Consider the following 27394-nt stretch of genomic DNA (forward strand, 5'->3'; position numbering starts at 1 on the left):
AGACAAAGATGCATCGGCGTTCAATTGTAAAGCCATCAAGCGTGGTATTGTGGCCATCTTACACCAGCAGCACTTAAGATAGATCACAAATTATCACAAGTCCATCACAAATCAATCACAAGTCAATCTCAAGCGATCCAACTCCAATTCAAGTCATAAGCTATACAAAAGAACTCTGACAAAGTCATTCCTTTGTTACTGTTCATCCCCTGTTACTAGTGACTGGACTTATGAACGGACTTGTGATTGACTTGTGACTAGCCTCTTGATGTACTTAGGATCTATCATAATTAGCTCAACTGATGAAGCTGCTCTGTCCTCAAATATGTCACAATGAATTTTTTAAGTTTAGTCTTCTTGCACTCGAAAAAAAAACCTAACATTTAAATTGAATAGTAAATCACCCTTCTGAGGACGGACAGAGTACACTGTCCGAAACGTCGAGTCCTACACTCAACCAACCGGTTCTTTTCAGAACCACACTTCATCCAAGAAGAGATTATATTTGACTTGAAGTTTTGCATGGCGGATGAGATAAAGTAGGAAGATTGCGAGTAACACCATGTGGAAAGTAATCTCTTCTTGGAAGAAGTGTGGTTCTGAAAAGAATCGGTTGGTTTGAGTGTCCGAAAACGTCAAGTTCTACACTCAACGCACTGGTTCTTTTCAGAACCACACTTCTTCCAAGAAGAGATTACTTTCCACATGGTGTTTCCCGTTATCTTTCTACTGAATAGCAAATTTTGAAGCATTAAAGCTATAGTCCATCATTTGTAATTTGTGCATTTTGTTCGTTTGAAGCAACAAAAGAGTTCAAAATCTAATGAAGGATACTGAGCAACTAACCTGATGAAGTTTCAGCTAAGCTTCAGCTGTACATTCCGAGAAAAACAGCATTCTAAGATCTCAATTTCAAATCAAAAGTTACTGAATCATGTTTTGAATTGTTTTGAATTGCAGCTATACGCGACGTCGCGCACTGATCCGACAAATTACAACAACCGCGCGCGCGTGTGCGTTGTTCCAATACTTGTGCGCGCTGCGCTGAATAACAAAACGAACTTTTGATTTAAATTTTCCTACGGTGCTTCTTAAGAATCACCGTTGGAAATGCCTTCTTTCGTTGATTACTTCAAAATGACAGCTTCCCAGAAAGAATAATTTCACAGGGAGTTTAGTTCCCTTACTATCTTTCAACCAAGTTTGTTTTTCAATAATAATTACGCCAGTTACTTTTCAGATGGCTGCAAATGATGGACTATAGCTTTAAGTTGGGGTATAAGCTTAAAAAAAGATACTGTACAAACAGATTGGTCCAATATGAGAAATGAAAGCATCCATGACGAAATTTGGCAAAATGTGCTCAACTTTTTGTGAATTAGCAGTGTGAATTTTTAGCGTGAGGTCAGTTATTCTAGATTGTAATTAACCAGTCTTTACAGTGAAATGTACATCGTCTTTGCCACAACCAGGACTATATGCACAAAGCCCATACAACATTCATTCAGTTAATATTGTTGTGTTTTTTTCAACAGTTGATTTTTGCTTTGACGAACCCTGCCAAAACGGAGGGAACTGCCAGTTGACCTCAAATGGCTTCAACTGCCAATGTGAAGACGGATTCCTAGGCGACAACTGTCAAATAAGTCAGTGCTTCAGAAATTCTCTATTAAGCCCGGTTCATACTCCACGCGAATGCGTTTATACGAAGCAAATTTGACGTCATGAAACGATCGCTGCGAAATTCGCCCAAGTTGAAATATGTTCAGCTTTTACGAATTTGCAGCACGAATACTCTCTGTGACGTCACGAATTCACGTTCGCTTTCACTTTCGTGCCAAGTATGAACCGGGCTTCAAGCTGTACTGCTGAGCTATTAACAAGTTTAATTCAGAAAAATATATACATATTTCAATTGCTTTTTCCTAGTAATACAAAGTTATTCAAATTTGATTGAGACATTAAACCGAAAATCCCTACTAATAGTTACGGTGTAATGACATTACAAATTTTGAAATATCTGTAGCCGAATTTTAGTTTGGTTCAGAAGTTGATAAATAACAGAAAACAAATTGAGAAAGACCAAATGAAGTTCTGGGGGTTTCAAAATATGGTTTTCGTAAATTTGTTTGTCTGGAGAAGTAAATTCGTGTCGCGCAAAGTACGGGGATTGCATCTTTAAATCAATTCTATAAAGTCAACTTAATTCTTTTTGTTTGTATTTTTATTCTTCAGTTGACCACTGTGCTAGCAATCCATGTGTGACGGGTTCATGTGCGCTCATCAATGACAGCTATGCATGTGAGTGTGCCAACGGCTTCGTAGGAGCTAACTGTGATATAGGTGAGTTATAATATTATTAGATTATTTTAAGTTGGTGACCAAGCTATCGTGGTCACCTGATGGGAAGTCGTGATCTAATTGGTCGTTGAAAGATCCAGATTTGGTTATAAGCCACGCCCACGTTGGTTTGTGTACATTTCTCACAGTGCTTGTGACCAATATCAATCATGCTCAAATGACCAGAAGTCATGATCTAAATGGTCAAAGAAAAATCCAGATTTGGCCATAAGCCCCGCCCACCTTTGGTTTGTGTTCATTTCTCACAGTGCTTGTGACTGAGCTACAATGGTCACCTGACCAAAAAGTGTGATCTTATTGGTCAGTGAGCTGTGTTTGATTGACATGTGGGAGGGGCCAATTATTGGTTCAGTTATACAATGAGAAAATCTCTTTATCTCCAACACAACACTGAAATTTCATTGTTCTTTGCCCAATTTTCTTATTTTTGTCATCAGTGAATCACTGCAATAGCGATCCATGTATGAACGGTGGTGGGTGCCAGCTACTGGAGGATGGATACATCTGTACATGCCAAAGTGGATTCGTGGGAACGCACTGCGAAATAGGTAAGAGAAATGCATTGTATGTCAGAAAACCGAATCAGAATTTTTTTTTTTAGCAATACGGGCACTTTAGGCCCAAAAAAAAGCCTCCGGTTTCTGGTATGGAGCTTGCCCAATAAGTGGTGCGGCGACGCGGCTTTTTAAAAAAAATTTTTTTACCTGTTTGTTTTGCTTCAAATGTCGGCTGATGACTGCAAATGGTGCCCGACTAAACTTAGTGCAAATATATGGGAGTCCAGAGAGGCCACATAAAGCTTATTCTCGATCATAACCCCGTCTAAAAACATGTTAAGATTGTGCAGCAGCAGGATTCCAGTCAAACCAGTGAGTTTGGCGGTTTTGAGACATCATCTTGTATTGAAAAAAAAACTTTTTCATTTTGCCGACGCGCATGGCTACGGCGACGCGCGCGCATACCAGAAACAGGAGACTTTTGGGGGGGGGGGGGGGCCTTACTATGCCATTTTGGGGCCTAAAAGTATTTTTTTGTGTTGCTGTAATTAAAAACATCAGTTTTATTTAAAGGCATATAGGATTATTTGCTTTTCGTGCATTTTGTTTGTTTCCAATAATAACACCACTCAAAATCCAAAGAAGAATATTCAAAACCTAAACTGTTGAAGTCTCAGCTCAGTGGATATCACACTTTTTGAGAAAACAGTGAAAAACCATGCACAACTTTTTGATCATGAAACATGATTTCGTCAACAGCACTCTTTATTTCCAGAAATCAGTCAATTGACTGATCGCTAGAAATCACCTACATTTCTTGATTTCTTCTAAATGACAGCAAGCCAGACGGAATAATTTCACAGGGTGTTTAGTACCAGTACAATCTTTAATCTAAGTAAGCTTTTTGATAATAATTTGGTAGGTTACTTTTGGGATAATTGCAAATTATCCTATTTGCTTACATTTGAAATTACAAGAAGAAAAGTTATCAATTAATTAATGATGTTATTTTTGTTTGCTTGAACTGTTTAGTGAATTACTGTGTAAGTGATCCCTGCTTTAATGGAGCCAAATGTCAGTTGGAAATGAACGGCTACGTCTGTCAGTGTGCAGCTGGCTACATCGGCATCAACTGTGAAATAGGTAAAATATACCACAACTTTAATCCATTAACACTTCTATTACATTGTATTACATTGTATTACATTGTATTACATTGTATTACATTGTATGACACTGTAATTACTCATTGTTGAATCCATATAACCATAGAGTGATGGGGCAGTTTTGGGCAGCATAAGGATTAACAGGCAGAGTGGTTTGGGGCAGAACCATCCCAGAGTTGTAACAAGTCACTGATTTTTGTGACTCGAGTCGAGTCATTTTAAAATGACGTGACTCGAGTCGAGTCGAGTCATTTTAAAGAAGTGACTCAAGTCGAGTCGAGTCATTAGGTCAAAAGGTTGAGTCGAGTCGAGTCAAGTATTTAGCTCGAGTCAATTCGAGTCACGAATATTTGAACACTATATACCAAAATTTATAAAAGGAGGCCATAAGTTTATCCAGCATTCGAATCCATGCAAGAGCTTTATAAGAAATTGCCCAAAGCCAATAATGAAACAGCGAATTAGAAAATCTGTTTAACAATCTGGTTCCTGGATAGTATTTTGTGCGTTCTAGAACCATGAGGTGGGAGTCTGTGACACGTTGTATATTTATACATGACTGCTATTCGCAAAGCGAAGTGAGCATATTTTTGCACCGTAAGTCATTGCAAATTCTTTTCGCAAAGTTGTGCTTTTTTTGGGGGGACTCGAGTCTTATTAGCCTTCGCTCGAGTCGAGTCTAGTCTTCTGACGAGTCATTTACCCTTAGGGACTCGAGTCGAGTCGAGTCACCAAAAATTGTGACTCGAGTCGGACTCGAGTCGAGTCATTGACTCGAGTCATTACAACTCTGTACCATCCCCAAAAAAGGTTCTCTGGCAAAACGAAAATTATTCCTTTTTTACCAGTTCACGTCAGATGACGTGTATACAGCAAAGGTTTTGTGGTATTCAGAACGGATGATGGATACACACGCAACAAGCGAGGCTGGAAATATTAGGGTGTGCTACCCGCAGATGACGGCCTGAATCTGTCTGGCATCGAGGTTCATGAAAAACAATCCCACGCCTTGGTTCAGTCAATGTCAAAATAATCCCGGCGCGAACTGGTTCAGAGACACTTCGAATGCAAATTGCACTGACATTAAGTTATGTTCCAAGGTTCTAATTATTTGTGTACCAACTTTAAGTCAGGCAGATCTTTTTGTGTGTTAGAGGCTTAGAAGCAGTCCTAAATAAAACATTTTTCCATTAAGTTTTACCCTGTCCCGTTTTTAACTCTTCTTCATTTTTTATTCCTTTTCTTTTCTCATTTTTAAAATCATTTATTAGAGGATTTTTGCTACAACAAGCCTTGCATGAACGACGGAATTTGCCATCTTCAACCCAACGGCTACAACTGTACGTGCCTGGTACCTTGGATCGGGGACCAGTGCGAAATACGTAAGTTTGTATACCCCCACGTTTAATCCACAATTTTTACTCATGTCAAAATATCTTGTGTCAGTACGGCCAAAATGTTCGTATATCTGTGCTACCTGCGTGCGACCCCTTACAAATAAATTGTCCATTGTTATTCTTAGAAGCTTGATGTGTGTCTTCTCTGGACCAATCAGATTACAGCATTCTAGACATGAATATGCATGAAGGCATGAATATGCATGAAGACAATAGCCAATGAGAAAGTCTTATGGTGCTTATGCTTAAGTTCTTCATGCTGGTTAGCTCAGGTATTTGATCCTTGTGCGGTCATTTATTTGAAAACTTGAGAGACAATCAGACATTTATTTGTTTGTTTTGTTCAGCGATACCGTGCGACAGCAACCCTTGTCAGAATGGCGGAACATGTAGGGAGGTAGGGGCAGATTACCAGTGTGACTGTAGACCTGGATGGACCGGCAACGAGTGCACCTTTGGTGAGTAATAAAACTCACTTGAGTAACCTTTCATGTATGAGTCTTTGTTGGTGAGTTTGAAACTCATGAGTAAGATTTCATTGAAGATTGTGTGAGACTTCAATGAGTAGTAAAACTCCTTTGAAATGCTTTTGTTGTTCATTTGAGTACTTTGTATTAAATGAGTGTTGGCGAGTTTAGAACTCATATGAGTAAGATTTGATTAATGAGTAACCTTGCTTGTGTTAGACTTTGTTGAGTAGTAAACGTATTTACTCTTCATATTTGTTACAAACTGATAGTATTTGAGTATTAAACTTACATTTGCTGGAATGAGTTCATGGTTATCAAAGGTGATGCAAAGGAAGTGGCAAAAGATTTACTCAGTGTGTAACTCATTTGAGTCACTAGATGAGTAACCAACCCGATCCTAATGTTAAGTAACTTGTGCCAAATTTGTTCACAATTCCTAGATAAGTGATCCTTGCTTAATATTTGAGTAACAGATCCTTGGTACCTGAGTTTTTATGAGTAACTTGCATCTTATTTGGCAAAGGATCTGTCATAGCGCCGATGACTCATTGATTGAGTAACTGATCCCAAATTCTTGAGTTTTGCATCGCATATGAATTCCTTTGGGGAACTAACCCACCAGGCCGGTTTTTATGTGCAACCTCTATGAGAGAACACGGCGAAAAAATCATTAAATACTGGCCTTTTTTCACATCTGTCGCCACAACTTCATTATTCGACAGGGTATACCTTAGATCTCACTACAGTGTGACCCTAACAATATATTCTTTCAGAAAATGAAAGAAAAACTGAATAAAACACTGAGTTTCACTCGCGAATTGATGTTAAACATTGCATTTTCAGTCAAAAATCTTCCTGTTTTGTGTGTAAACCATGCGTTCAGCCAAGAACTGGTCCATTAACATCATCATAACGTTAAATAGCGCCACCTGGGAGCTTAGATCTCTCGAGTCATTTTTCTTCGTCTCAGCTTTTCAACAATATAACCCTTATTGTGATTGGTTAAGGTTTAGGCTCACGTGTATTCATTTACTAAAGAATTGTACATCTAAACTCCAATAAAATTTGCCGTTTCTCGATGGCTCAGCGCGTAGGGTCTGTTTATTGTACACGTGCTAGGCAGCGCTACTGTATATACACAGAGCCCGGGAGCTCTTATCTCTGTGTGTCCAAGGTCATCTGGCTGTGCGCTTTGGCCAGTTTACATGGGGTCCTTTTGACCACAAAGGATTTGATATGAGTGTTGATAATTAAACTTGTGTTGTGTATTTCTTGCAGGTTTTGACAATCCCTGCGCCAGTGATCCATGCTTCAATGGAGGCACGTGTTTCCTTCTCAACGCTAACACAGCTTACCGATGTGCCTGTAATCCTGGATGGACCGGTACTCAGTGTCTAGATTTTGGTGAGTTACATCCTAATTCAAAATCAAATTTTTTTTTTCCATTTTTTCAAAATAATTTTAGAATTAATGGCTTGTAAGTTTTTAGTCATCAAAACTTATTTTGATAAAAGTACATTATATACATTTAGGTCCAAAGTGTGGCATTTTTTTCCTGTCTCTGTTACCTTGGTACTTTGTAATTTGCTATTCAAGAATCATTAAGAATGACCTCAAATGATTTTATATTTGTTGGGTGGGTCATTTGCTATTCATAATAACTCTTGGAGGACGACTGCATTAAGGAGTGCATCAGAATTATACAATCATAGATGTCAGATGTATTTTGGGCAGGAAAAAACAAGTGGACCCAAAATTTCTAGAATGCAGAATGTTGCCAAAATCAGCCACTTTATTTCAAAACAATTTGAATTTGTGTGACGTTGTTTATCTCTCCTATGCAAACATACATTCTGTGCAAAGTTGACATTTTAGTCAAAATCAATCAAGTGACTGTTTTCAACAGTTAAGAGCTCCCAGCCTACATAAAGCAGGATTGACTGGCTGTGACTGTTTATGTAACTTGATACAGCTATGCTTTGACTGTAGGGGATTGATAAGCCAGCTGTGCCTACCACTTGTCTGCTTTTGTCTGTTGACTGAATTTGACTTGTCACAGTGCTTACTTGAAATCTGATCTGACTGTTGGTGACTAGCCTGTGTAAAAGGCATGGCAGGGGAAGAGGATTTTTTGACTGTCTGTGACTGCTCAGATAGCAGGAGGGTTAATCCCAAATTGAACATTTTTGTTGTGTTATTCTGTTACTCTTAGTGACGTACGAGCCTTGTTCAAGCAACCCTTGTATGAATGGCGGAACGTGCAACCCGTTCAATTCTTACTACGAGTGCACATGCTCAGACCTCTACTCCGGAATCAACTGTGAAATTGGTAAAGACTTTTAACTTTAATTAATTTTAAAACTATGGCCATTTTCAAAATTTATCAATTATTTATTTTATAATTTCCGTACATTTCAAAGTTGACCTGAATTTTTTTCTTTTGGTTGAATTGTCAGACATTCCTTATTTTTCCAGAATCGAAGAAAAACTACTATAAATTATTATTTTTTGACTAATTTTTCTGACTGGCAGTTTTAGATTTTTATGCCGTTGCGAAAATTGACATTTGCACGTTTACAGTTTGGTTGTAGGGACGGACGGCCACAATTGGTAACACATCTGGGAAAGTCCAGCGTTACGAAAGGAAGTGTAATGCCTGCGATAGAGCCAATTAACAACGATACTTAATTAATGATTCAGAGAAATGATCCAAAACTCCTAGTCTGTAATCTCCTTGACCATTACTAGATGATGGATGTATAAGATTTGAATTTTTTTCCCAGGTTTATTCACTGAGCTCTTAAAAGCTCTAGCACGGACATTACATAAGGCCAAAAAAAAAAAGTCTCCGGTTTCTGGTATGCGCGCACGTCGCCGTAGCCATGCGCGTCGGCAAAATGAAAAAGGTTTTTTTTTCAATAAAAGATGATGTCTAAAAACCGCCAAACTCACTGGTTTGACTGGAATTCTGCTGCTGCACAATTTTAACGTGTTTTTAGATGGGGTTATGATCGAGAATAAGCTTTATGTGGCCTCTCTGGACTCCCATATATTTGCACTAAGTTTAGTCGGGCACCATTTGCAGTCATCAGCCGACATTTGAAGCAAAAAAAAAGGTAAAAAAAAAAGCCGCGTCGCCGCACCACTTTTTGGGCAAGCTCCATATCAGAAACCGGAGACTTTTTTTTTTTGGCCTAATGCTGGAATTGCTTTTTTGTTTTGGCTGTTCCTGACATAAAATTTAAGGTTTTAGCCCTTTTCTCATTTTTTCTCCTTTTTCAGTGAGTCCGTGTTTTAGTTCACCATGTCAGAATGGCGGTTCCTGCAGTTATATCAAGGACGATTCGTTTGACGGATACCAGTGCGAATGCCCCATTTTGTATAGCGGCACCAACTGCCAATATTGTAAGTTTTGGGGTTTTTTTTGGCGATATTTCATAGTCTTATTTACCCAACACATCTTAAAATCTTTTTAAAAAGTCAACATTAATTTCTAGATGAAAAATGAGCACTTTCAAAGATTTATTAAGAAATGCACACTGTCCATAGACAATTTATTTCATATTTTAAATGTTAAAGGTTTTCATTTTTAAATTGCTATATTTTTTAGCAATACAAAATATATTCATTTTTGCATGAGACACCAAATAAAAAAACATTTCCAAAATTTAATTACGGAATAATATTTTTGCACATTTCATATTATTTCACATATATATTATTTCATGCTATTTTTTTAGCAATACAAAATATATTCATTTTTGCATGAGACACCAAATAAAAAAACATTTCCAAAATTTAATTACGGAATAATATTTTTGCACATTTCATATTATTTGCGGACAGACAATGATTAATTTCTTTCAGGATATACTGGTTCCTGCCTCCCTATTAGAATCAATAATGTTGGGACCAGGAACCAGTTTACTCGCTGGGCAGAACCTTTGGGTGCAAAGTCAACCCCAATAAGATGCTTTTTAGTATGTGACATACACCAGGATAAAAAGGGGGAAAAAATTGTCGGGGAAAAAAAATGAATTTGGTGAAGACTACAGACTGTACTTTTAGTAACTTGTGAATTGTTTTTGTTTATACACCTAGCTAACCCTTGTCTGAGTGTACCGTGTATTAATGGAGGAACGTGTGTCAATCGTGGTTCGGAATATACCTGCAGATGTCCCACATACTACGCCGGCACCGACTGCGAGCTATTCGGTAAGTTTGGACATTTGTTTTGTACCTTTACTTTTACGTTGAGCGTATTTGACCCAAATGGACTCCATTTATAAACAATAGATGGCGCTTTGCCACTTGTGAGAGCTCAAATGCGAGGGACATGCTTCCTTCGTGCATTGCTTCAGGCACGTATTGCGCAAAAGTACGCACAACTTATTTTAAACGGAATATGTACAAAGCCATAGGCAATGCGTTGCAATGTCTCTTCCAGTGTCTCCATAAAATCTCCCTTTCTTACCGTTGAGGGCATACTTGTGAACGGAGCCTATATTCGCATATAAACTTACAGATCACACATTTGAATTCTGTTTTAAAGATAAGTTTCTTTAGCTGAATTGAAAAATTGAAATGATTACTCCTGTATTTTTTCCTAGTTGCTCTGCCGTGCCTGAGCACACCGTGTCAGAACAACGGTATCTGCCTAAACACCAACGATGGATATGAGTGTACATGCCCTGCTGGCTACCTGGGAACACAGTGCCAAATAGGTAAGTCTGTTAGTATTCATCATTAAAGTGGTTATTAGTTAAAGTGGGTACGAGAAGTGGAGCTGTATAGTTCAGTTGTTACAACACCAATACCTGTATACATTAGGTCATAGGTTCGAATCCATACAAAGATATTGACGTCATGAGTGAACAATGTGACCTTGACAGTTGGTAGAGCACCGTACCTGCATCCAGCAGGTTCCAGGTTCGAACCCTTGAACGAAGATATTGACAGTAAGCCAGTTTGGTATTGCAACTGCGCATGTGCACAATGATATGGTCCTGAGTCATTGAACGCTCATTGAATGCGTATGAATGTGCAGGGCGATGGCACACAACACTTGTGCGTTTATTACAAGCAGAGTGGGTGTTCGCCTAACATCGCGTAAACATCATGTCAGCAATTTTATCCCGAATAACCTTTGACCTGGACAATTTCATCGAGAAACCGAACTGGCTTATTTTGAAGACTGCAAACATAGGGCTGCATAATTCAGTTGGTGAAGCACCAAACTTGTATCTGGTAGGTATTAGGTTCGAATCCCGCTGTGGTATATTTACATTTTTTCTTTTATTTGCTGACAGTTGCTAATCCTTGTCTGAGCTACCCATGCCGGAACGGAGGGTCATGTTACCAATCTGCGATGTCCTATTCATACGTCTGTGGCTGCCAAACAGGCTACACAGGAACCAACTGCGAAATAGGTAAGTGAGAATTAAGAATGGTCTCTGTGAGTGAACAAGAGAGGGCACTTTTTGGGCACTGTAGCGCTGTGTATCTTAACTATCAACAGACATTGTTCAGTGAAATAGCTTACTTTTTTTTCTCCATTTTATCGTCCGCCTCTTTTTCTGGTAGTCCCCGCCCCCTGTTCCAGCAACCCCTGTCAGAATGGTGGAGAGTGTTTCACAAGCGTCGTAGGTCTGGTCTATTCGTTTGTGTGTCTCTGTGAGGACGGCTATGGGGGAACGTACTGTGAACAAGGTAGGTGAAGCTTCTCAGATTGATGAAATCTTAATGGTAAGCTGTCAAGTAAGTTATAGTGTGGTCAGCCATCTGTCAAACGTACCCATCAACATGTTATGCGCTACTGCAGCCCATGTGCAAATGACCCTAGCAGTGTTGAAGTCAATCACAAGTCCATCACAAGACCATCACAAGACGATCTAACACAATTACAAGTCCATCACAAGTCAATCACAATTCAATCACAAGTCCATCACAAGACAATCACAAGTCCATCATAACACAATTGCAAGTCCACCACAATTGAATCGCAAGTCATCAAAATTCCATCAGAAGACTGTCACAAGTCAATCACAAGTCCATCACAAGTCCATCACAAGTCCATCACAAGACAATCTAACACAATCACAAGTCATCACAATTCCATCACAAGACCATTACAAGTCAATCACAATTAGCCCATCACAAGTCCATCACAAGTCCATCACAAGACCATCACAAGACCATCACAAGCCCATCACAAGACATCACAAGTCCATCATAACACAATTGCAAGTCCATCACAATTGAATCCCAAGTCATCACAATTCCATCAGAAGACCATCACAAGTCAATCACAAGCCCATCACAAGTCCATCACAAGTCCATCACAAGTCCATCATAACACAATTGCAAGTCCATCACAATTGAATCACAAGTCATCACATGCCCATCGCAAGTCCATCACAAGACAATCATAAGCCCATCACAAGTCCATCACAAGACAATCATAACACAATTACAAGTCCATCATAACACAATTGCAAGTCCATCACAATTGAATCGCAAGTCATCACAATTCCATCAGAAGGCCATCACAAGTCAATAACAAGCCCATCACAAGTCCATCACAAGTCCATCACAAGACAATCTAACACAATCACAAGTCATCACAATTCCATCACAAGACCATTACAAGTCAATCACAATTAGCCCATCACAAGTCCATCACAAGTCCATCACAAGACCATCACAAGACCATCACAAGCCCATCACAAGACATCACAAGTCCATCATAACACAATTGCAAGTCCATCACAATTGAATCCCAAGTCATCACAATTCCATCAGAAGACCATCACAAGTCAATCACAAGCCCATCACAAGTCCATCACAAGTCCATCACAAGACAATCACAAGTCCATCATAACACAATTGCAAGTCCATCACAATTGAATCACAAGTCATCACATGCCCATCGCAAGTCCATCACAAGACAATCATAAGCCCATCACAAGTCCATCACAAGACAATCATAACACAATTACAAGTCCATCATAACACAATTGCAAGTCCATCACAATTGAATCGCAAGTCATCACAATTCCATCAGAAGGCCATCACAAGTCAATCACAAGCCCATCACAAGTCCATCACAAGTCCATCACAAGACATATCACAAGTCCATCATAACACAATTGCAAGTCCATCACAATTGAATCACAAGTCATCACAATTCCATCACAAGTCCATCACAAGTCAATCACAAGCCGATCACAAGTCCATCACAAGTCCATCACAAGACAATCACAAGTCCATCATAACACAATTGCAAGTCCATCACAATTGAATCACAAGTCATCACAATTCCATCAGAAGACCATCACAAGTCAATCACAAGCCCATCACAAGTCCATCACAAGTCCATCACAAGACAATCACAAGTCCATCATAACACAGTTGAATCGCAAGTCATCACAATTCCATCACAAGATGCATCACAAGTCAATCACAAGCCCATCACAAGTCCATCACAAGACAATCATAACACAATTACAAGTCCATCACAAGACAATCACAAGTCCGTTTCAATTCAATCACAAGTCCATCACAAGTCAATCACAAGTCAATCACAATTCAATCACAAGTCCATCACAAGTCAATTACAAGTCAATCACAATTCAATCACTGTAAGTCCATCATAACGCAATTGCAAGTCCATCACAATTGAATCGCAAGTCATCACAATTCCATCACAAGACCATCACAAGTCCATCAGAAGTCCATCACAAGACAATCATAACACAATTACAAGTCTATCACAAGACAATCACAAGTCCATCACAAGTCCATGACAAATCATTCACAAGTCCTGTATAGTCACAAGTCAAATCACAAGCTATCCAAATGAAGGCATTCTTTTTGTTACCGTTCATCCCCTGGTACATGTGACCGGACTTCCAAACTCGACTACAACCAAACTTTAAAATTTTCGGAAGAAATTACTTCAACACATCTCTGGTACTCCGGTCTGAAAAGAGCATTTCAGCAAAAGGCCGCACTTCTGAAGATTACCAATGGTAAAATCCTGGAGCTGAGACTATGCATTACATTTAAAAAGTGTTGACAGTGTCAATTTGCCTACATCACGTTACCCACTGAATGTTTGTGTTAACTAAATAAAATCATAGAGTGCTCAGGCAGTTTCAAGCACCACTAAAAGGTTAAACAGACTAAATTTGAAATCGTTACTCTTTATGTTTTTTACAGTTTTCAATCCCTGCAGTAGTTCACCGTGCTTGAACAATGGTTTGTGCTACACGACTGGGGCTGGCTTTGCCTGCGCCTGTGCTGGGGGATGGTCGGGCTCCAACTGCCAAATTGGTAAGTTCAGTAATAATAATTTATACATATTTATGAGGTAATCCTCTAATGTGATTGGTGGGGAAAAGCCACAATTTGTTTGGCTTCATATGCTCCTGAAAAATGAGTGATTTTACATGAAAGATAAGCCATTGGCATGGCAAATAATGCTAAACCATGTTGCATCATCAGAAAATGTTAACATCTGTTTTGGATGCTGCAAAATTTTACTGATTTCAATCAGGCTACAACAATGCAGACGACTTCATTACATTCCTTAGGGGACAAGCAAGCTTTAAAGATGCGTTCCAAGTTTTGTTTTGGATTTTCACCTAAAAAATAGATGTGCTTTTCCAATTACTAATTTCCTAGCAATTGAAAGTTATTCAATTTTTAATGAGACATCGAACGACAAAATCCACCCATGTTAATTATAGAATTAGGTTTTTTACAAAATTTGAATTATCAGCTGCCTGACAATAATTCGGTTGTCGCAGGGCAAATTCATTTGTGCGTAAAATCTGAATAACAAATTTTTTCGTTAAACAAAACATGCAAATTGAGAATTGATAGGAAAAATAATCTCCATTTTTTGAAGAGCCCAATAATGCAAGTTTAACTGAGAGATTTTTTGTGTGAATGATCAGATTTCTTCAGAATGTACGTAATCACCTTTATAGGTGTGACATTGCCAACGGAAAGTGTCTCAATAACTCACATACAGTTGGAGAATCTTTCCTTAAAGATGTCATTTTCATCCCCTCAGAACCGGATCCTTGCCGAAGTGCCCCCTGTCAGAACTTTGGTTTCTGCTTCACCAGCGTTGTCGGCGCAGACTACCAGTATGTATGCTTCTGCACACAGGACTTCAGGGGAGCCAACTGTGAGCTACCAGGTTCGTGCTTATACTGGGACCAAATGAGCGCTTAGCAGGAAAATACCGCTTAGCAAGTTTTGTATGTTAAGCAAAAATGTTGTCTGGGTATACCAGTTACAGGCTACATTGCATGGCATTTTGGCTGGTTACCAAATTTTGCTAACCAATTATGGTCCGTGCTGAGCATTTTTAACAAATAGGCTCAGGTCCAATTCTGGTCAATTTTTTTAAAATGCAAAACACAGAAAAGGAGGCTGGAAAGTTACTGTCATATTTGCATTTTTTTTCAATATTTATACCTTTGTATTTTCATTACGTGAGTATTCTAAAACCTGTTCTAGATGTGATATCAGCGTTCAGGCTGTAACTGTAGTGAAACTGAAGAGATTTTGAATTAAAATGCTACTTTTTGGCCAAAAATTGGGCAGGAATTTTCTTGCTAGCACTGTAAGCACAGAATAATGAATATAAGCACAGAATTTAGTGGTAAGCAAACTTTAGCAAAGCTGTGAATCAAGCCTAGGTGATTTCCTATTTTTGTTTTCCTCATGACCGTTTACCCATTTATGCCGTTCAAAATAGAAAAAAATGCAAATTAGAATTTCATTCTGTTTGTGATTTTGTCGAAACTTTTTCCTGTGATGTTTCTACAGCATTGGCTAGGCCGTGCTCCAGCGATCCTTGCGTGAATGGAGGTGTGTGTTACGATGCGCAATCCGGGGGATCTTATGTCTGTAACTGCCCCACTGGTTACACCGGAAATAACTGTCAGATAGGTAGGTACATTTGAGGGTTGGGGGTTGGGGTTGGGTGGGGGGTTGGGTAGGGGGAGTAAATAAGATGGGAGGACTGGATGAGATCATTTCTAAAACGTGATATACGCCAGTTTGTTCCCGTTTAGAATCCTGCTCTCTTCTGGCTGCCCAAAATCGATTTTGACGGCTGTAAGATGCTTAAACGCAACTTAAGAATACAATAAGGGGGAAAATGAAGTTTAAAAACAGCTGTTTACTGTTTATATTCTTTAAAAGTTCATAACCGTGACAGTTTTCCACTTTTGGTAATCGAGATATCAAGTTTTGGAGTACAACTTTGAGGAATTTTTCGTGGGTACATCATCTTGTTCTTGGTGACAAAGGACATTAAAACAGCGCGTCTATTTCTTGTGATTTTTTTGTGTCCCTAGATTCGACCGACCCTTGTCTGACGAACCCTTGTATCAACGGAGGATTCTGTTCAGTCATTACCAACACCCAGGCTTACATCTGCACATGCCCCACTGGCTACAGCGGCAACAACTGCCAAATTGGTGAGTTGTACAAAATCTTGCAATTGACGAATTTCCTCGTTTTTAAATATATTAGTGCCACATTCTTTTTTCAAAAGCTCAATTTTCCTGCAAGAATGTTGGAGCCAATTTACATCTCCAGAGATCAGTAACTATTTTATAGACACATGTTTGTCTTTTTAGGGGAGTCAGGTTGGCGTAGCGGTACTTTCCTCGCCTTCCACCGCTGTGACTCTGGTTCGAAACCCGCCTGGGCCAATATGTGGATTGGGTTTTCAGTCCCTGTCTGGTTCCGTGGTTTCTCCTTGAAATATTTTCCTGGGGTTTTCCTCCCACATCTAAAACTGTAATTTCTTCACATTGTCTTCTCTTTACTGGGCCTCATGGGAGACCAGCGGATTCCACCGAATGGGCTACCCAGTTAAAATAAGAAATAAATAATAAATAAGAATGATTTCTTATGTCTTTATAATTATGTGAGCCATGCTATTTTACAGTACATTTTTAAAGTTTAGCCATTCTTCTTATTTGTTTCAAGGTTCATTTTTTTTAATCATCGTGAAGTGTCTTGAGCATAACTTTTAAAAGGCATGTAAGATCGTTTACTGTGCATGCATTTTGTTCATTTCCAATAATAACACCGCTCAAAATCCAAAGAAGAATGTTCAAAACCTAATCTGTTGCAGTTTCAGCTCAGTGGACATCACACTTTTTGAGAAAATTGTGAAAATGCATCTTCATTTTTCTTGAGGCCTAGCATAGGTTTCCGTTGACAGTGCAGTGGTTTTGCCCTAGCCATCACAACATGCACAAGGAAATGATTTATTCATCTTTTCTTGAAAATGACAGCATATTAGCCGCACTGATTTCACAAGATGCAAGATGCTATTATTTGTCCACATTCCAGTAGGATATTTCATGTTATATAACTGACATACAGATCCTAGTCATTTGATTGGTGGAACTCACATCACGTGACATTCGTTATTGCTCCCATTCACGCCGCGGCTCAAAAAGTCCCATTCGCCCGTGGGGAATGGGAAATACTATTCAACAGTTGGGATCATTCTTGTTTCATGACGCGGTATTTGTGTGCAAATGCATGCTGGTGAGCGCGTTCAGCGTTGCGCGTAGCGCGTATTGTTCCAAAGAGCCAGCGCTACAGCGTTGGGTTCAAACATTTTCGTGAAGGGGTGGTTTGGAAGAGAGAAATACATTTTCCTCCGGTTTTGTATTGAAAAAAAAAAGTTCAAATATATCAAATGACAAGGATCTATATGTCAGTTATATAAAACAAATATTGAGTGGCTTTAAATTGTGAAATGGGAGGAATATTATCACTCGGTAAAATCTGGACTTTTCTAGTTCACTCGGCTTCGCCTCGTGAAAAAGAAAAGTCCAGATTTTACCTTGCGATAATATTCCTCCCATTCCACGCTGAGCCACTCAATATTTGTATAGTATTTTGGCGGTTTTGTTTTTTACTTTTTGCAAATGATCCTATAGGCCTTTAACAGAATATGGCACTATATCATCCCTTTGTCATTGTTATTTTTATTATTATTATTAGATCTTGCCAACCCATGTGGTAGCAACCCTTGTCTCAACGGTGGTACCTGTTTCCCATCGACCAGCGATTACGCCTGTAACTGTCCCCTAGGTTGGCAAGGACTGCGTTGTGAAACGGGTAAGTACAAGCAAGAGTATTTTATCCACAAACTTCAACCAAAATTTGCTTGCAATAAATTGTCAAATAATATGTAACAGAGAAGTGTGGAGTGTGGGATCGAAACACTAGAGAACATGGTGCTAGTGTTCTTGGGCAAGAAACTTTACCACAATTGCCTCCACCAAGGAGTATAAATGGGTACCTGTCAGAGTAGAGACCAGATTGCACGGATGCTTGTGTTCTTGGGCAAGGCACTTTACTACAATTGCCTCTCTCAACCCAGGAGCATAAATGGGTACATGTGAAGTTAGAGATCAAAATGCGTTGATCTTGATCTGCTGCAGAAAAAATAGTCTCATGGTCTGATGAACAGGGGTAATAATTGTGAAGCGCTTTGAGACTTTTGGAATAGAGCGCTATATGAACACCACATTATTATAATTATTATTATTATGTAATTTTTTTTCAGCCGTTGTGAACCCTTGTTCCAGTTACCCATGTCAGAACGGTGGTCGTTGTCTTACCAACACAGTCACTGAGTACGTGTGTCAGTGTACAGCAGGATACGGGGGCACCAACTGCCAAACAGGTAAAACTCTCAACCAATCAGGATAGTACATACTTTTATCTCAACCAATCAGAAAGCTTGAACCTTTATCTAAACCAATCAGAATAACCATCTTTCGCCTATAAGCAAAATAGCATTCTTTATCAACCAATCAAAGTCCCCACATTTTTACTTTGAACCCTTAACTTCTTCGTACACGTTTTGACCACCCAGCTGGCCATGTACAACATCTTTTGTCTTAAGTTATTTGTCATGTCCAAAATCTCTTGTCTAAAGGTAAATTGGCCATGTCCAAAATCTCTTGTCTGAAGCTAAATTGGCCATGTCCAAAATCTCTTGTCTAGAGCTACATTGACCATGTCCAAAATCTCTTGTCTAAAGCTATTAGCCATGTCCAAAATCTCTTGTCTACAGCTATTGGCCATGTCCCAAATCTCTTGTCTACAGCTATTGGCCATGTCTAAAATCTCTTGTCTAGAGCTATTGGCCATGTTCAAAATCTCTTGTCTGAAGCTATTGGCCATGTTCAAAATCTCTTGTCTGAAGCTATTGGCCATGTTCAAAATCTCTTGTCTGAAGCTATTGGCCATGTTCAAAATCTCTTGTCTGAAGCTATTGGCCATGTTCAAAATCTCTTGTCTGAAGCTATTGGCCATGTTCAAAATCTCTTGTCTAAAGCTATTGGCCATGTTCAAAATCTCTTGTCTGAAGCTATTGACCATGTCCAAAATCTCTTATCTAAAGCTATTTGCCATGTCCAAAATCTCTTGTCTAAAGCTATTGGCCATGTCCAAAATCTCTTATCCAAAGCTATATAGGCCATGTTCAAAATCTCTTGTCTAAAGCTATTAGCCATGTCCAAAATCTCTTGTCTAAAACTATTGGCCATGTCCAAAATCTCTTATCTGAAGCTAAATTGGCCAAAATCTGTGTCATTTATTGCTTAGGTCTTTGACAGTTGTAACTACATGTACATGGGAACAAACTGACAATAGACATAGCCTTGCCAATCAATCATAGTTGTTTCTTTTGGCCAATTTAGTAGATATGAAACCCTTTTCTTGCAACATCCACCAATCAGAGGGTGTGACGTTTCTCGGCTAGCCAATCACAAACCCTGACATATTTCCCTTGTCCAATGAAATGGTCTGTTATTTAACCATAGTTTTCTTCTTTTCCTTGCAGTTTCAGACCCCTGTTTCAGCAACCCTTGCCTGAATCAAGCTGAATGCCTCAACCTGGGCAGTGCCTATCACTGTAGCTGCCTGCAAGGGTTCTCCGGTGACAACTGCCAATTTGGTAAGCTTCAACGATATTTCTTTAGCAAAAAGCGTTATTAAACCTTCGTCACACATTCACGGTTTGGAGCTACGGATATCCACGATTTGAAATTCATGATAAACCGTGGGAGTACCGTATTCATCCTTAGTACATCCGTGGTTATCCGTCATCTTCCTTGGGTATTCGTGGAGGGGCTACGGAAGTTTTAAACTGTACATAACTTCCATGGTGAAACGTCATGAAAATCAATCTGTAGTGCAACCGTGGGACATCTGCAGGACAACCGTACTTATTCGTTGTTATTCATGGCTATTCGTGTATATTCTTGGAGATTCGTAGCTCATTCGTGGTAGAAATCTATACAAATTTGCTACATATGTCCTACGGATGTGCCCGGATATGCTAGGGTGCCGCTAAGGTTGTACAATCAATATCCACGCTTTATTCATAGGAGAACCTTGGTCATCCGTGGCCCAGTCTGTCCAAATTCTTGACAAACCGTGGTGTATTCGTAGAGAAACCGTATAACAGTCGTGGCTATCCGTCCTGAAACCGTATTGCATTTGGGGAAAGTTCTCCACGAACGTCGACGGTTCATTATGATTGATGGATTCTTGGTAAACCGTGGATATTCGTAGCTCCAACCGTAAATGTGTAACTGGGGCTTTATCACATAACCTTGCCAGGCAAAATTGTGGTTAGTAGCTCAGTAGCTGATTTTGGATTTTGTTTATAAAGTGTTGTTATTGTTGTTTGCTTTTCAGTTTCTATTCCACCTGACCCGTGTCTCAGCCAGCCGTGCCACAACAATGGTTTTTGTCAGGTGTACGATCTGAACAGGGAGTACCGATGCTTCTGCAGTCAGAATTACGCTGGAACGCACTGCGAAATAAGTAAGTGAAACAACTTCAAACACTTTGCCTATCAAACCCTAAAAGGGCCGAGGGAGGGGGCGTGGAATCCGTCCCCTCCCATCATTTTTTTCGCGATACCCTTGCAAAAAAAATTTCCCCACCCGAGCTTTCCTGACTTGTTAGCCTCGAGTCTTGCACATCTTTTGATACCAAAAACATAAAATTCCAACCATTTGTTGCTGCGCTTCGAAACTTTTTGTAGTGTTTCCAAAGCAGAAGTACCATTGGTGCATGTGAATAAATAATTAGTCATAATTCCAAAACCCTTAAACCTATAGTCATGAAATTTCTTGAGTATGGCTATATTAGGTTGTTCTATGCATGTACCAAGTTTCATAATTTTTCATCGTTTGATGGCTGAGATCTGAAGGGGGGGGGGCCGGCTGTGAGATGGTAAAAATAACCGGGCCCCTTTAGGGTTAAATCAGCACACTATCTTTGATACCTCCTGAGATGTAAAATAAAAAAATACCAATCCCTTGTTTTGCAAGCTAGAATTGTTCTTAAAAACACTTTTATTACCTCTTTCAATCATTAGGTCTTGTCCCTCAAAATCCCTGCGACAGTTCCCCGTGCCAGAATAGGGGAGTCTGTTTCCGTAGCAGCGTTCAAGAGAGCTACGTTTGTTCCTGTGTGAATGACTTCACTGGAGTTCATTGTGAAAACGGTAAATAAATAATTTGTTTTGAGATTTTTGTGTTTTCAAAATTGTTTGGCTAATTCTATAGTTTAAACTGAATGGAAGAACGTTGACGATGAGAATTTATAATAATCTTGATGTTTTTTTTCATCAGCACCTGCCCCTCCAGATCCATGTGATCCCTCCCCCTGCCAGAATGGAGGAGTCTGTTACCCACAAGGCAGTGCTGGCCATCTCTGCGATTGTCCAGACAACTACGTTGGTACCAACTGTGAAACTTGTAAGAGACTATTAATTATTGGAGAATTAACTCTTAGATAATTTTATTAAGTTGTAATCCAAATTCTTAAAATTTGTGACTTTCTATCCCTTTTTTTTTTTTTTTTAAGATGTACTATCTGAGCTCTTAAATAAGTTCAAATTTGTTCGTCTTCATCATGAATTTTCAAAATTTTGGGAGGACTGAATTCTTGTCAGGCCGTAAATAATTTGAAATTTGTTACGTAGTTATTTCATATTAACTTGGACCATTTTTTTTGTTCGATGTCTCATTCAAAAGTGGGTAGCTATTGTTTTGCGAGAAAATAGCAATTTTAAAAATTAATTGAGTTTTTTTAGGTGAAACTCAAAAATAGTGAATCTTTAAGGACCATTTAAATATTCAAAATACCTATTTCATTCTCTTCTTACAAAACTTAATGTTCTGGTTTTTATTATTTATTTTTTCTGGTACAGATGTCGCGCCAGTTATTCCATGTCAGAGCGACCCTTGTCATAATGGAGGCGTATGCTTCCCACAAGGTCCTGGCTACACGTGTGTTTGCGCTAATGGTTACGCCGGAACTAATTGTGAAATTGGTAAGAAACAGAAAAATAATCTTATAAAAAGATTCATAAAATCATCTGAAAATTGTCTTTCTTCTCTCTACAAGTATTTGCATAGATATTTTGTACTGTACAGCTGTGAAAGATAAATTCTAAAACAGCTCACACTTACAAAAACGAAACATCAGCAGTCAAGCGATTTTTGAATACCATGAATTACCCATAATGCTTTGTTTGGTTTCCATAGTGACGGACCCCTGCGGCAGTAACCCTTGTTTGTTTGGTGGTGTATGCACTTCTAGTTCCTCCAGTGAGTTCGTCTGTGCCTGCTTGGAGGGCTATACTGGACCGATCTGTCAGACTGGTAAGACAATTGCGGGAAATTTGATTGACTTGTAATTGACTTGTGATGGACTTATGATGGACTTGTGATGGACTTGTAATGGACTTGTGATGGACTTGTGATTGACTTGTGATGGACTTGTGATTGACTTGTGATGGACTTGTGATGGACTTGTGATGGACTTGTAATGGACTTGTGATGGACTTGTAATGGACTTGTGATGGACTTGTGATGGACTTGTGATGGACTTGTGATTGACTTGTGATGGACTTGTGATGGACTTGTGATGGACTTGTAATGGACTTGTGATGGACTTGTGATGGACTTGTGATGGACTTGTGATGGACTTGTGATGGACTTGTGATGGACTTGTAATGGACTTGTGATGGACTTGTGATTGACTTGTGATGGACTTGTGATGGGCTTGTGATTGACTTGTGATGGACTTGTGATTGACTTGTGAAGTTCTTGTGATGGACTTGTGATTGACTAGTGATTGACTTGTGATGGAGTTATAGTGGACTTTTGATTGACTTATGATGAACATGAGATTGGCTAGTGATGGACTTGTGATTGACAAAATTATTAGTCACCATTTTTTTTTAAAGTTTCTTAAAGGGTGATGTTTAAAGTCATTGTTTTGTTTGTTCCATAGTAACTGCTTGTGTAAGCATGCCATGCCAAAATGGCGCTGTGTGTTTGTCAACGTCCAACGGGGGCTTCGTGTGCCAATGCTCCAGTCCTATGTATGCAGGAACGTTCTGTGAAATCGGTAAGAAATCCTCAATCTGAATTTTTTAGTTTCATAAACATTTATTTCCACTCAGTGTGCATTTATGATGTTCCTGTTCAAAAGTAAAAATTGTCAGTGTTTTATTAATGTACAAAATGGCCGATTTGTTTGCATCAATTCTCTTTTTTTTCTGTCTTCATCACAGAGCTTGATCCGTGTTTGAGTAACCCTTGCGGCGTCGCTGGTACCTGCATTAACCGGTTCACTAGCTACCTGTGTAACTGTGAAGAAGACTGGTCGGGTCTCAACTGCGAGACATGTAAGTAATAAGAATTCCTGCTAATTCCTAAACTTTCTGAAGTAAAACGTCTTTTAATTTCCAAGTGAATTACATTCTCAAAATAATGTTTTTAGACCATTATCATGTTGCGGCCATCAATATTTTTGCCTGTTCAAATCACCGTAACCAAAGCGAGGCTTGTAGGAGAAATAGTCTGGTTCCTTTTAGCACAAAAAGCATTATCATTCAGTACTGTTATTAGATACAGGGAACATGACTGAAATGGTGGCAGCATAATAAAGATTTATAGAATGTCGCAAATGCTTTAGCACTCTTTTGACAGTTAGCTTTATTGACAATATCCAAATAAAACGAAACCTGTGTAAGAATTCCTGTCAAAATTGCAAAGAATTGCTTTTGGCCCAATTAAATATAAACTTTTCTTACACCTTTTCCAGCACCTTGTAATGAGAACCCGTGCATGAATAACGGACTGTGCTTTTTGTCTGGTACCCAACGTCGTTGCCAGTGTACATCAGACTGGACTGGCGACCTCTGTGAGACTGGTAGGTTTTTACAATATTTTCAAGCTATACTTTTTGTTGTTGGAGATGCGCATGTATCGTTGCCAGGACCTAATGGGCGGGACCAAATAGATTGGTCTATGCGCAGTGGGCGGGGCCTATAGATTGGTCTATGTGTAGTGGGCAGGGCCTATAGATTGGTCTATGAGCAGTGGGTGGGGCCTGATGGATTGGTCTATGTGTAGTGGGCAGGGCCTATAGATTGGTCTATGAGCAGTGGGTGGGACCTGATGGGATTGGTCTATGTGTAGTGGGCAGGGCCTATAGATTGGTCCATGAGCAGTGGGTGGGGCCTAATGGATTGGTCTATACGCAGTGGGCGGGGCCTATAGATTGGTCTATGAGCAGTGGGTGGGGCCTGATGGATTGGTCTATGTGTAGTGGGCAGGGCCTATAGATTAGTCAATGAGCAGTGGGCGGGGCCTGATGGATTGGTCTATGTGTAGTGGGCAGGGCCTATAGATTGGTCTATGAGCAGTGGGCGGGGCCTGATGGATTGGTCTATGCGCAGTGGGCGGGGCCTAATAGATTGGTCTATGCGCAGTGGGCGGGGCCTAATGGATTGGTCTATTGTTTTGCATGGATTGTGTTAAGGTAGGTGGAAGGAATGATATCATTTGATAACTTTCATTCTTGTTCTATTCACACAGCCGTTCTTCCATGTGACAGTTCCCCGTGCCTCAACGGTGCCACATGTCTGCCGATCTTCACCACTAGCTTCTTCTGTCAATGTGTGCCGGGGTTCGTGGGAGATTTATGTGGAAGTGGTATGTATGTTTAGTGATTTGTATCCTCAAAGTTTTCAGCCCAACATTTTGGCAAAAATTCCCAATTTCTACCCACTAATGAAAGCTAACATGCTGAACAACTCTGTCTGGTTTTTGATTTGCTTCAGTTAATTGGCTAGAAACATTATTGTGAATGTCATAACAAAATTGTTTTATTTCGTTACATTATACGTGTAAGTCCATTAATTCTGCAGTAGAAAAGTTCCAACTTTTGTCTGACTGTACCAGAATATACTTCCATATACTTGAACAAAGACATGGACGAAATGGGAAACCGTTAAAGATAGCGTCCATCATTTGTAATTTGTGCATTATGTTTGTTTGAAGCAACAAAAGTGCTCAAAATCTAAATAAGGATGCTGAACAACTAACCTGATAAAGTTTCAGCTCAGTGAATGCTGTATATTGCGAGAAAAACAATATTCTAGGATCTCGATTTCAAGTTGCTGAATCATGTTTTGAATTCGGCCTGAATTCAGTGTCCGAGACACGTTCTCACTGAGCCGATTGCAGCAACGCGATGTTGCGCACTGAACCGACGAATTATAGCAACCCTGGGCACGTGTGTGTTGTGTCAACGCTTGCACGCGCTTCGCCAAAATGAAAACGAACTGCTAACAAAAATTTCCAAGAATGCGTCTTTAGACGCATCGTTGGAAATGGCCTTCTTTCATTAATTTCTTCAAAATGAAAGCAAGCCAGAAAGAATAATTTCACAGGGAGTTTCCCATTACTATCTTTAAACCAAGTATGCTTTTCAACAAAAATTACATCAGTTACTTTTTGGATAGCTGCAAATGATGGACTGTAGCTTTAACATAGGGCTGGATAGCTCAGTTGGTAGAGCACGGAACCATAATCCGGAGGTCGCAAGTTCAAACTCTGCTCCAGTCAATTTCTTTCTTCAACTATTCAACTTTAAACTATTTTTTATTTGTTGACAGTGCGTGATCCATGTAATCCCAACTTCTGTCTGAATGGAGCTACGTGTGATGTCCAGGGTGCTGGCTTCTCCTGTGACTGTCCCCCACACTACACTGGCGCTCTCTGTGATCAAGGTAAGATCAATAATGCTGCTGATTTCACGAAAATCTATGTACTAGTTTAACTGCCCTTACGCCACATTTTTATTGTGTAAATTACGTGAGATTTTACGACAAGCAACATCTTAGAAGTGTTTCGTTTTATATAACACCTGAATAAATCCCCGTCATCTGATTGGTGGATCGTTGATCACATGTCATTGAATTATTTGTACCAATGCACGGCGTGCGCGTGGCGCGCAGCGCACAGTGCAATGGAAGTACTATTGCACTGTGATTAGAAGTACCATTGCACCGTCACTGCACATGTTGCCGATGGTGGCGCTGTGGTGTTAAAATTGGCAATAAAAGTTCTGAACTTATTGAACTGTTTGAGTTCTAAACTTATGGAAAAGTTTTAAATTGAGAAAAATTTAATATGATAACTCTGCACTCGTCAAACTTGTAAACAATTTTTAACTTGAATAAATTGGCTATTAAAAGTCAACCAATCAGATGACGAGGATTTATTCAGGTGTTATATTAAACAAATAATGAATGTTTCACGTTCGTGCAATAGAAAGAATAATTTCATTCGGTGACAGATGAAATGTTCAACATTTCACCTGTCACCTCATGAAATTATTCTTACCATTGCACTCACAAACATTAATTATTTGTATAATGTAGTATATAGTAATTTTTGCAATAACTGTATAAATTACGTTGTCAGTATTGCTTTTAAAAGTGATTAGCTTTAACACTGTTGTATTTCACTGCCCTTTTATTGCGTAACGTACTTAGTTATGTAATATGTAGTAATTTACACAATAATTGTGTAAATTACGCGTAAGTTACGCATAATTGATTGGCTTTAACTTTGTTGTATTTCACTGCTTCAAAGTCTGCTTTATTTGTTTTGAAGTGTGATAAGACTTTGATGTTCTCTATACTTAAAAACAATTAACCAGAAAACAGAACACACCTGCCCATTCCAGGTGAAAACCAAAATCTAATAAAACCTTAACTTTTTTTTAGTCCTGATACAGTGGATATTTTTGAAGAAACAAAAGTTAAGAGAAAATAAAATCCTGGAACATTTTAAATTTCCCACTTCCCAAGAGAGGTCTTCTTTTTCCATCCTAAGAACAAAATGGTCCCAAATGGTCTAAAAACTCCACTGTCCATTAAAAATAAGTTTCTTTTTGTCTTGTTGTAGTACTACCATGTGACCCTAATCCGTGTAACGATCGAGGGGAATGTATAGTGACCGAGGATGGGAACATCAATGGATTCACATGCATCTGTCAAACTGGCTGGCTGGGCAGACAGTGCCAAACAGGTAAGCAGGCTGCTTAGCATCAAAATATCGCTTAGC

The 27394-nt window shown here is 39.3% G+C and overlaps 1 protein-coding gene across 5 annotated transcripts in view; it reads left to right on the forward strand.

Moving 5' to 3' along the window:
* Nucleotides 1–27394, forward strand: part of LOC119728453 (neurogenic locus notch homolog protein 1-like) — a 58407-nt gene that overhangs the window by 22921 nt on the left and 8092 nt on the right. For all 5 annotated transcript variants that reach the window (XM_038200702.1, XM_038200705.1, XM_038200706.1 and 2 more), the window contains 31 exons: nt 1536–1646; nt 2236–2343; nt 2799–2909; nt 3891–4001; nt 5296–5406; nt 5769–5879; nt 7170–7295; nt 8104–8220; nt 9174–9296; nt 9993–10106; nt 10502–10615; nt 11201–11320; nt 11475–11600; nt 14112–14225; nt 14971–15099; nt 15735–15857; nt 16268–16390; nt 17940–18056; nt 18508–18627; nt 19792–19905; nt 20652–20780; nt 21340–21468; nt 21596–21721; nt 22177–22299; nt 22514–22630; nt 23265–23381; nt 23548–23661; nt 24081–24188; nt 24857–24973; nt 25939–26052; nt 27236–27358. In XM_038200702.1, the coding sequence (XP_038056630.1) occupies nt 1536–1646; nt 2236–2343; nt 2799–2909; nt 3891–4001; nt 5296–5406; nt 5769–5879; nt 7170–7295; nt 8104–8220; nt 9174–9296; nt 9993–10106; nt 10502–10615; nt 11201–11320; nt 11475–11600; nt 14112–14225; nt 14971–15099; nt 15735–15857; nt 16268–16390; nt 17940–18056; nt 18508–18627; nt 19792–19905; nt 20652–20780; nt 21340–21468; nt 21596–21721; nt 22177–22299; nt 22514–22630; nt 23265–23381; nt 23548–23661; nt 24081–24188; nt 24857–24973; nt 25939–26052; nt 27236–27358 (3660 nt within the window). The remainder of the gene's footprint in view (nt 1–1535; nt 1647–2235; nt 2344–2798; nt 2910–3890; nt 4002–5295; nt 5407–5768; nt 5880–7169; nt 7296–8103; nt 8221–9173; nt 9297–9992; nt 10107–10501; nt 10616–11200; nt 11321–11474; nt 11601–14111; nt 14226–14970; nt 15100–15734; nt 15858–16267; nt 16391–17939; nt 18057–18507; nt 18628–19791; nt 19906–20651; nt 20781–21339; nt 21469–21595; nt 21722–22176; nt 22300–22513; nt 22631–23264; nt 23382–23547; nt 23662–24080; nt 24189–24856; nt 24974–25938; nt 26053–27235; nt 27359–27394) is intronic.

This window comes from Patiria miniata, unplaced genomic scaffold (assembly GCF_015706575.1).
Source record: "Patiria miniata isolate m_02_andy unplaced genomic scaffold, ASM1570657v1 HiC_scaffold_20, whole genome shotgun sequence".
NCBI classification, from domain to species: domain Eukaryota; kingdom Metazoa; phylum Echinodermata; class Asteroidea; order Valvatida; family Asterinidae; genus Patiria; species Patiria miniata.